Here is a 10,951-nt window from a genome sequence, read left to right on the forward strand (position 1 = left end):
GCTGTAGCACAGCGGCCAAACCATACAGCGGTTTAACAGGACAGGTTCCACTCAGAACAGGCCTCGCCATGGTCGACCAAAGAAGTTGAGTGGTCACGTGCTCAGCGTCATATCCAGAGGTTGTGTTTGGGAAATAGACGTATGAGTGCTGCCAGCATTGCTGCAGAGGTTGAAAGGGTCAGCCTGTCAGTGCTCAGACTATACGCCACACACTGCATCAAATTGGTCTACATGGCTGTCATCCCCGAAGGAAGCCTCTTCTAAAGATGATGCACAAGAATGCCTGCAAACAGTTTGCTGAAGAGGAGCAGACTAAGGACATGGATTACTGGAACCATGTCCTGTGGTCTGATGAGACCAAGATAAACTTATTTGGCTCAGATGGTGTCAAGCGTGTGGCAGCAAACAGGTGAGGAGTACAAAGAAAAGTGTGTCTTGCCTACAGTCAAGCATGGTGGTGGGAGTGTCATGGTCTGGGGCTGCATGAGTGCTGCCGGCACTGGGGAGTTACAGTTCATTGAGGGAACCATGAATGTAAACATGTACTTCGGAATGCCTTCAGAGACTGGGCTGCAGGGCAGTATTCCAACATGATACCGACCCCAAACACACCTCCAAGACGACCACTACCTTGCTAAAGAAGCTGAGGGTGAAGGTGATGGACTGGCCAAGCATGTCTCCAGACCTAAACCCTATTGAGCATCTGTGGGGCATCCTCAAACGGAAGGTGGAGGAGCACAAGGTCTCTAACATCCACCAGCTCCATGATGTCATCATGGAGGAGTGGAAGAGGACTCAAGTGGCAACCTGTGAAGCTCTGGTGAACTCCATGCCCAAGAGGGTTAAGACAGTGCTGGAAAATAATGGTGGCCACACAAAATATTGACACTTTGGGCCCAATTTGGACATTTTCACTTAGGGGTGTACTCACTTTTGTTGCCAGCGGTTTAAACATTACTGGCTGTGTGTTGAGTTATTTTGAGGGGACAGCAAATTTTCACTGTTATACAAGCTGTACACTCACTACTTCACTACTTTACATTGTAGCAAAGTGTCATGTCATTTTATATATATATATAATATATATATATATATATATATATATATATATATATATATATATATATATATAATATATATATATATATATATATGTATGTATATGTGTATAAAATTGGGAATTGGTTGACTAGTGAACATTAGAAGTTCACTAGAAGTTTACTGCTGTCATATAAGTATAATATAAATCTGTGAATGAAATATAGATGTAGACAGCAAAATCTGCTTACCAGTTGCACATATGCACTGGACCACTGGTGTTAACCACTTTATCAAATGAACAATTGTACTTTCCTTCTTGGTAATAAATGCGTGTGTGTGTGTGTGTGTGTGTGTGTGTGTGTGCGCGCGCGCGCCAATCATGTGGCATCAGTGCAATGCAAAATATCATGCAGATTCAGGTCAAAAGCTTCAGTTAATGTTCACATCAAACATCAAAATGAAGAAAAAGTATGATATTTTATTTTTCTCTGTGATTTTCCCCTAATCTTCAACTGTCCAGTTTGGGTGAGCCTGTGCCAGTGATAATCTCAGATTCTTGTTCTTGGCTGACAGGAGTAGAACCTGATGTGGTCTTTCCTGTGTTTTAGCCCATTCACCACAAAGTTCCTTTCCTGGCAGCTCAAACAAGTCTGGCCATTTTTCCTCTGACCTCTCTTATCAGCAAAGCATTTCCACTCACAGAACTCTAGAGGCTGCTATGCATGAAATTCCCAGGAGTTCAGCAGTTTATGAAATACTCAAACCAGCTCTTCTGGTACCAGCATCCATGCCATGGTTAAAGTCACAGAAATCACACTTTTTCTTCATTCTGATGTTTGATGTGTACATTCACTGAAGCTCTTGACCTGTATCTTCATTTTTTTTGTACTGCTGCCACATGTTTGGCTGATTAGATAATTGCATGAAGGGAAAGGTGTTCCTAATAAAGTGGACGGTGACTGTATATGTGTGTAGTGGGGTCCAAAATTCTGAGACCACATTGAAAATCTGTTTGCTTGTTTTTTGTTTTTTTTTTTCAATTAAAATTGGAAATAAACAGGTGTTGTTTTTTTTTTTTTTTTTTAGAATTTTGAAACATTTAAAACAAAGAAAGTAAATGTTTAATATCATGCATTATTTCTAGGTCCATATTTAAATGTAAACCAATAAAGTGCTGTAATTCCTAAACCATTTTAGCCAATTTGGACACTCAAACTAAAGCTGAAGGTCTGCACATTGAGCTCATATTCATTATTTAATTTCAACTCCAATGCTATTTTAATTATTATTTAAAAGCTAAAGAAATAAAGAAAAAGTGCATATATGTCATCAACCCATTTTGTTTTTTAAAATTAGTTTATTCAGGGGGCAGGATGCTAGCCTACGAACAGCTCCGGGATTTTGTATTGGGAAAATCTGAAGATGGCAGCTTTCCCCTTTGGTAAGAAAAGACTGATTAACCTTGTCTGCTGTCATAACAAAGTCATAACATGGACTGTAACCAGGATCAAACATTTAATGCTATGCAGGAGGTTAAAAAACACAAATCCTTAAAAAACTACTGAGGTCAGGCCTCTATTACTGCATCGCTAGCCATGGCCATGGTCATAACTGATTACCAAATCAAATATGTTACTTTGTGACACATTACCCTGTTATTGGGTACAGGAAGGCTGCATTTGGTGGCATGGTATCTGGTGCTCTAGGTCAGTTCTTAGCCAGCCCCACTGATCTAGTTAAGGTACAGATGCAAATGGAAGGGAAAAGAAGGCTGGAAGGCAAACCACCACGGTAGGAAATACTAGTAGTACTTATGGTCAAAATTCATTCTAGGCCATGTGCGTTATGAGATCCTTTTTGCTCAGCAGAGTTCATGGGGTTATTCATGGCTTTGTGAAGATCGCAAAGGAAGGAGGGATCCGGGGCCTCTGGGCTGGTTGGGTGCCCAATGTACAAAGAGCTGCTTTGGTCAATCTAGGAGGTAGTGCAATTCAAATATTTCATGTTATTTCAGCAACCAAAACAAAGTGATTTGATATCATACAGTAATTGCCAGTAAGAGCTGCTTTGGTCAATCTAGGAGGTAGTGCAATTCAAATATTTCATGTTATTTCAGCAACCAAAGTGTACAGACTGTGCTTTGGTTGCATCAGCAACCAAAGCACAAAGTGATTTGATATCATACAGTAATTGCCAGTATCTTGTCTACTTGTGGTCTTTACTTTTAACATTCAGACCTTACAACATATGACAGTGTGAAGCACATTCTTCTAAGGAATACCTCTATAGAGGACAACTGTCTTTGTCATGGATTGGCAAGGTATGTTGTTTCTTTTATATTTGCAGAAATACTACAAGAAATACTACAAATGTCCTGTCTGACAAATATTTTCCCAGCACTTGTTCTGGTCTAGTAGCAGCTATGATGGGAACACCAGCTGATGTAGTTAAAACGAGAATAATGAACCAACCTCTGGACTCAAATGGAAGGTCAGTTTGCTATTCAGACTGCATAAAATAGTACTTTTAACATCACTAGGACTAATGAGTACAGTAATTAACATTATGCTAACAGACCTCTATTATCTTTCATTCATTCATAGCAACATTATAATAGTAATCCTTCATGAATTATGCAAATACACAGTGCAGTACATAAGTAACTGGACAATGACACCTTAGATTTAAAACAGAGCACTAATTATGGGGTTAAAGCACACAATCATCTTCTATGTATAAGCCAATAAAAATTGTGTTTACTGTTAACGAGATTAACATGTTTTCTGATTTTTTAAAAGGGGTCTCCTGTACAAATCGTCCATAGACTGTCTGGTTCAGTCTGTTAGAGCGGAGGGATTACGAACACTTTATAAAGGCTTCGTACCAACCTGGTTAAGAATGGTACTCTACTTATTACTTTAATTATTTGCTTTCATAGATTTCACCCCATTTGGTATAGTACTTTTATGTGAATTCTTTATTTCTGTCTTTGCAGGCTCCCTGGTCTATGACATTTTGGCTAACCTTTGAGCAAATCAGACACGCTGTAGGCATCAGTTCATTCTGAACATATGAAAGTGGCATCAAAATGATGAATCAAAGTAGCAATAAAAAATAAACTGGAGAATAGAGAGTTTTTTTTTTCCCATGACAAGGCCAGCTCTGTGGTTTTTGCTATACATTGAAGACATTTGGGTTTCAGATCAAAAGATGAATGAGACGATAGATCAGAATCTCAGCTTTTATTTCCTGATATTTACATGTGTTAAATAACTTTTGTTGCACCTTTGTGTGGTCACACCCAAATATGATAGGTGTTTCTTGCGAGAGCTGTGAAGAAACATCTAAAAAAAAAAATAAAAAATCAGTGACATCACCAACAACCTCCACAGGGCAGCAGTGAAGGTTTAACAATCCACCTTTCAAAGAAGACTTAGCAGAAATATAGATGATATACCACAAGATGCAAACTACTCATCAGCAGCAAAAATCAGAAAACCAGATTGAAATTAACAAAGAAATACAGAGATGAGCCACAGAAGTTCTGGAACCAAGATTAACCACTACCAAAGTGATGGAATGGCCAAAGTGTGTAGAAAGAAAGGATCAATGTAGTGTCATAGTTTGGGCTTGCATGGCTGCTTCTGGAATGGGCTCACTAATCTTTACTGATTATGGAACTTATGATAGTATCAACCAACTGGCCCTGTGTGAAAAATAATTGCACTTAGTTAATTAACATATTAACCAAATTTGCTTGTTTTGTAATGAAGTGAGTCCATGGAGGCGGATACAAAATGCAGAACTTCTTTATTGGGAGACAAACACAGGGAACAGGCTCAGGAAAACAAACATGAGGAATAAACACACTAGGTATCAGGGCTATCAGAACTTAGTCAAACTAGGAAAAAAACCCTAAGAAAACACTAAATATAAACAAACAGTGCATAAACCGAACATTAACAAATATGAGCACGCAAAACCACAAAAAACAACCCGACTTGACGCAATACTCCAGCAACTGAGCAGAAAAACCAGGGAACTTAAACAAAGCATTAATCAAGCAGGGAAAATGACAAACACCTTGGTATGGTTAGACAGGAAATAAGGGAGGGTATGGTTAGACAGGAAGTACGTCAAACATGACATGTTTGGCTTCAGTTAGGCTAGACATACATTGGCATGATTACTGCCAGCCCTGTTGAATCGAAATATCACTTGAATAGAACCTTTCCAGCAATGAAGTAGGCTAAAACTACTCAACAAGCAAAACACTATGCCTCAACCAAAAGATTACAAATTCCAAAGAAAGAAATTTATTGAAATATATTAGTCTGGAAATGTTTATAAAGCCATTTCTAAGGCTTTGGGACTTCAGTGAACCACAGTGAGACCTTCAAATAGTTTTTTTTTTACTTTTCAAATACTTTTTTTCACTGTGAAAAAATGTTTTTCTGAAACCAAACAGTGCTGAAACCAAAATTCCTCCAAGAGTGCATCAGCAGGAAGTCAAAAAAGAACCCATACAAAGGAACTGATAAACTAAGATAAGGTTAGCTTTCATGATTTCACCTTCAGAAAGAGGCCGGGCAAAAATGTTATCCATGTTGGAAGGCAAAAACCACTGAACCAAGAAGAATATAGAGGCTCTTTTCCAGTGTTGCATAAGTTACTCAAAAAAAAGTAATCAGGGTTCCCACTCTTTTTCAGAGATCATTTTCCATTTCAAATTTCATGATGAAGGGAATAAAAGACAAGGATCACAGATTCACAGCCTAAAGTAATATATTCCTCTCTCCAGAGTCTTAAAAAAAAAATTACAATTTATGTCTATGACAACCATAAAATACACGAAATACAGAAATACACTAAATACACACACACACACAAAGTCATGATTTCCCCTCAAGCTAGCGCTGTAGCATGCAGCATGCTCAGAAACCAGAAACGGCGAGCTCTTTGCGCGAGCCCGATGTGTGAGCTCTTAGCGAACGCATGCTTTTGGGTCTTCAGTGACATTGACTTTGTTTACTTTCGACATGTGCTTTTGTTATGGTTTATGTCCTGTCTCCACCCCTGTATTGTCATTAGTTGTTTCTTGTAGGTGTGTTACCATTGTTCTCAGCTGTCTTGTGTTTCACCCCTGATTATGTTTGTCATTTAAACCCCTCATGTCTCTTTGCACTTCATGAAGTATTGAGTGTTATCACCGTGTTCTTTGATCTTGTTTCTCATTCTAGATGCTAGCCTTGCCCAGTTTATGCCTGTTTGCCAATCGCCTGACCTATTGCCTGTTTCTTGACCTTGCTATTGTCTCATGTTTTGGATTTGTCTGCCTGTCTCTCTCTAAATAAACTCTTATCTGCATTTGCATCCGTCCTAACCTCCATTACATTATATACGTAAAACACACACACATTGAGCTTCTGAAGTTAAACTCCACACTTTATTATAAGGAACATAACGACTATAATGACATAATGACTCTCCTAGGCCCTTCACATTAAGCTTTCTCCACCCTCTTCCCCCAACTGCAGTCTCCAAAAAAATAAAGGCATTATAAAAAAAATAGTCTGCAAAAAGCATTTGTCCCAGACAGACTAAACAACATATAAATGTCTGCCCAAAACATTTACTGCATTAAGCGCCAATGAATAGTATCCTTTTGAACTTTTTTAGTGTAGTTGCTTCCAAACTTTGTTCTAGATCTGATATCTCCGCACTTTTCTCTGTGACACTTTTTTGATAGGCATTTGATTTTGACAGTCATGCTTTCTCTCTGCCCTGACTGCCATTTTATCTGCCTCTTTTTGCATGGTTTCAGTGCTATGCATTATTTTTTTGTCTTTTTGCACTGACATTTGCAATTTCTTGGTGCAGGTCTTTTCCTCTCATTGGCAGTTTGGGCTTTCTTTTTCTTTTCATCCTCCAAGTACTGTATATATCTCATACTTGCTCCTATGCAGCATAGTACAGTGAGGGAAAAAAGTATTTGATCCCCTGCTGATTTTGTATGTTTGCCCACTGACAGAAATGATCAGTCTATAATTTTAATGGTAGATTTATTTGAACAGTGAGAGACAGAATAACAACAAGAAAATCCAGAAAATCCAGAAAATCAAAAATTTTATAAATTGATTTGCATTTTAATGAGGGAAATAAGTATTTGACCCCCTCTCAATCAGAAAGATTTCTGGCTCCCAGGTGTCTTTTATACAGGTAACGAGCTGAGATTAGGAGCACACTCTTAAAGGGAGTGCTCCTAATCTCAGCTTGTTACCTGTATAAAAGACACCTGTCCACAGAAGCAATCAATCAATCAGATTCCAAACTTTCCACCATGGCCAATACCAAAGAGCTCTCCAGGGATGTCAGGGACAAGATTGTAGACCTACACAAGTCTGGAATGGGCTACAAGACCATTGCCAAGCAGCTTGGTGAGAAGGTGACAACAGTTGGTGCGATTATTCGCAAATGGAAGAAACACAAAAGAACTGTCAATCTCCCTCGGCCTGGGGCTCCATGCCAGATCTCACCTCGTGGAGTTGCAATGATCATGAGAACAGTGAAGAATCAGCCCAGAACTACACGGGAGGATCTTGTCAATGATCTCAAGGCAGCTGGGACCATAGTCACCAAGAAAACAATTGGTAACACTACGCCATGAAGGACTGAAATCCTGCAGCGCCCGCAAGGTCCCCCTGCTCAAGAAAGGGAATATACATGCCCGTCTGAAGTTTGCCAGTGAACATCTGAATGATTCAGAGGACAACTGGGTGAAAGTGTTGTGGTCAGATGAGACCAAAATGGAGCTCTTTGGCATCAACTCGCCATGTTTGGAGGAGGAGGAATGCTGCCTATGACCCCAAGAACACCATCCCCACCGTCAAACATGGAGGTGGAAACATTATGCTTTGGGGGTGTTTTTCTGCTAAGGGGACAGGACAACTTCACCATATCAAAGGGATGATGGACGGGGCCATGTACCGTCAAATCTTGGATGAGAACCTCCTTCCCTCAGCCAGGGCATTGAAAATGGGTCGTGGATGGGTATTCCAGCATGACAATGACCCAAAACACACGGCCAAGGCAACAAAGGAGTGGCTCAAGAAGAAGCACATTAAGGTCCTGGAGTGGCCTAGCCAGTCTCCAGACCTTAATCCCATAGAAAATCTGTGGAGGGAGCTGAAGGTTCGAGTTGCCAAACGTCAGCCTCGAAACCTTAATGACTTGGAGAAGATCTGCAAAGAGGAGTAGGAGTGGGACAAAATCCCTCCTGAGATGTGCGCAAACCTGGTGGCCAACTACAAGAAACGTCTGACCTCTGTGATTGCCAACAAGGGTTTTGCCACCAAGTACTGTCATGTTTTGCAGAGGGGCCAAATACATATTTCCCTCATTAAAATGCAAATCAATTTATAACATTTTTGACATGCATTTTTCTGATATTTTTTGTTGTTATTCTGTCTCTCACTGTTCAAATAAAACTACTATTAAAATTATAGAATGATCATTTCTTTGTCAGTGGGCAAACGCACAAAATCAGCAGGGGATCAAATACTTTCTTCCCTCACTGTATGAGATCTGTTGGCAGGACTTCATCCAGTGGGTGTTCAGCTATTGCATCCTGGACCATGCACAGTGCTACCAAAGACCTCTCTTTAAGGTTTACAACAAGCATATCTTTGTTGATAGAGTATCCTTGTTCCACTGCCCCTTGTCCATGAGACAGTGTGAGCAGATGTTTAATCAGGTCCCACAAGGCTGTATTTTGGAGAGAATTTTTAATTTTTTTTAAATTTTGGAATTCTACTTTATGGTATGTGTAGACGTGTATTGAAAATGTTTTGTACTGTGCAAGAACCTCATGACTCTGAGGTGCGGTGTACCAACCAGCATTGAGCAAAACATGTAAGAGTTTCTTAAACATTTCTCTTGAACTTTCTTTGTTGTGAACATGGTCACAGGGTCAAGGGAGCTCATGTACTGCACAGCTGGTTACACAGCAGACTTCTCTCCATCATTTTCTTGCAAGTCATGGAAAGGAAGGAGACACATTCTTTCTTGAACAGCTGAATTTTCACAGGATGTTCCTGGATGTTTTCAGATGCCTTTTCTAAAGCTTGCTTCGTAACAAATCCCATGTCAACTCTTTGAGTGTTACATGATTTGCTTTGTCTTGTGGATCTAGTTTCAGCAGTTGGAGAGGTGTCTTTATTTTTTATATTATATTTATAACTTTTTAAAAACTTTTGATAGCAAGCCTCTCATGGTTGACTGGCTCTCCTTTGGTTAAAAAAAAAAAATCCTTTTGCACATCTCCTGATAATTCTCCTATCCATTCCTTCTTAAACTTGCACTGCCTCCGTGCCATTTGTGTTGCTTATTTCTGTAATTTAAGAACAGAAGTGTTACAGATGCAATGAAGGGTAGGAATAGCCTTAACATCTTCTAGTATCTTTATTTTTCTTACCATCTCTTTTTACTTCTCTCCTTGTTCTAATTTTGTATTATTGACAGTATTCAGTAATTGTACTTCATTGTCTTTACTTTTTTGTAAAGCACACATTCTATATTTATTTTAAATTAGTCGAGTCAATGATCGGTGATTGGATGGAGCCGATCTTAGTCACAGGTCGGTTTCAACTTAGGAGTTTCTTAAGTTAAAGTTACCAGTAATACTTAAGAAAAGAAAGAAGCAGAGGTCTGGAAAACAGATGATGAAACGGACGACTAACAAAATGAATCTTCCTTGCTGCCAGCCAGCGGTTTACCTGTGGCATGGTCTTTCAACCCTTGCTAACTATCCCAACCCTCTAGGGGTCCTAACTAATCAGAAGTGGTCTTCTCAGGTGACTGGTGCAGAGTTTGGTCTTCCCCTCCAACAGAAAAACCTTCTGGAGGAAAGTTTTATGGTCAAATTCGTCAATCCAATGAGTGCTGTCAAACAAACCCTTTTTATGTTGGCACAGAGAAGCTGCCAGCTGTAGTCAATCATGATCACTAAGAGGAAATTAAGAGGCTTTGGTTTTGGCAAATTAAAGGACATGTTGGAACTGTCAGCATCACTGAATTAATAATCTAAGTGTTTGTATGTATATTTTTGACCCTATATGTATAATTTTGGCTCTGTGTTGATTACAGAAAACCCCAAATAAATTAAAACGTGTGAACCAAATTCTTGTTTTTTTTTGTTTGTTTTTTTTAATTAAAGATGAATGTTATACAATCATTCTGCCTCAGAAAAAGAAAAGTTCAAAGAAACTATTGAAAGCCCAATATTGCAATGACATTCATGTCCATGATGAGTGTATTTAAACTTCTGACCGCAACTATAAATGGCACCACGGTTGTGGAATAACCCAAGTGAGTCAAAGAAAGCATAAAAGAGCACAAAGATAAAATAAAGAAAGAGAGAGAACACAAAGATCAAGGTTTCACAAGCCAGACCTCTAGAAAGTGAAAGGAAGAAACACAAAAAGCAACAGAGATACCAAGTAAGAAATAATAATTGATTAGCTGTTGTAAATATAATCCATGTCTGAATAGGGCTTAAGGGGCTTTCCACAAACAATACACATTAATAAAGAGCCAGCTCTTTTTGTACATTTTACATCATTCTCTCTAACTTTACGATGTAGACTACCCACCATGAACTGTTTTACTGCCAGACCACAAGTAATCGACAGAGACTGTAATCATTTTAAAATTCATGGTGCTTCATTTTGACAGCAAAAAGTTATATTAAATTTATATGTTAAATATTGTTTCAATAATATTGAAACAACAATATTGTTTTGTCACACTCTTTCAACCAAGTACAAAATTTCTTCTTATCAACCAAAGCCTTCCTCCACATCATTTAGTACATGCTTGTCCTCCTTAATTCTGCACAACATTTACTGGGAGC

At 38.9% G+C, this 10,951-nt stretch overlaps 1 protein-coding gene across 7 annotated transcripts in view; it reads left to right on the plus strand.

Annotated features, from left to right (window-relative positions):
* The window catches only part of slc25a27 (solute carrier family 25 member 27), an 11,677-nt gene extending 5,263 nt beyond the window's left edge, over positions 1-6,414 (plus strand). For 4 of the 7 annotated variants that reach the window (XM_017468918.3, XM_017468917.3, XM_017468919.3 and 1 more), the window contains 7 exons: positions 2,398-2,482; positions 2,710-2,832; positions 2,907-3,022; positions 3,277-3,361; positions 3,439-3,531; positions 3,840-3,942; positions 4,037-6,414. In XM_017468918.3, the coding sequence (XP_017324407.1) occupies positions 2,398-2,482; positions 2,710-2,832; positions 2,907-3,022; positions 3,277-3,361; positions 3,439-3,531; positions 3,840-3,942; positions 4,037-4,108 (677 nt within the window). In that variant the 3' untranslated portion in view covers positions 4,109-6,414. The remainder of the gene's footprint in view (positions 1-2,397; positions 2,483-2,709; positions 2,833-2,906; positions 3,023-3,276; positions 3,362-3,438; positions 3,532-3,839; positions 3,943-4,036) is intronic. The other 3 variants (XM_017468923.3, XM_017468922.3, XM_017468924.3) reach the window with 3 other exon arrangements.
* The last annotated feature ends 4,537 nt before the right edge of the window (positions 6,415-10,951 follow it).

This window comes from Ictalurus punctatus, chromosome 5 (genome assembly GCF_001660625.3).
Source record: "Ictalurus punctatus breed USDA103 chromosome 5, Coco_2.0, whole genome shotgun sequence".
NCBI lineage: Eukaryota > Metazoa > Chordata > Actinopteri > Siluriformes > Ictaluridae > Ictalurus > Ictalurus punctatus.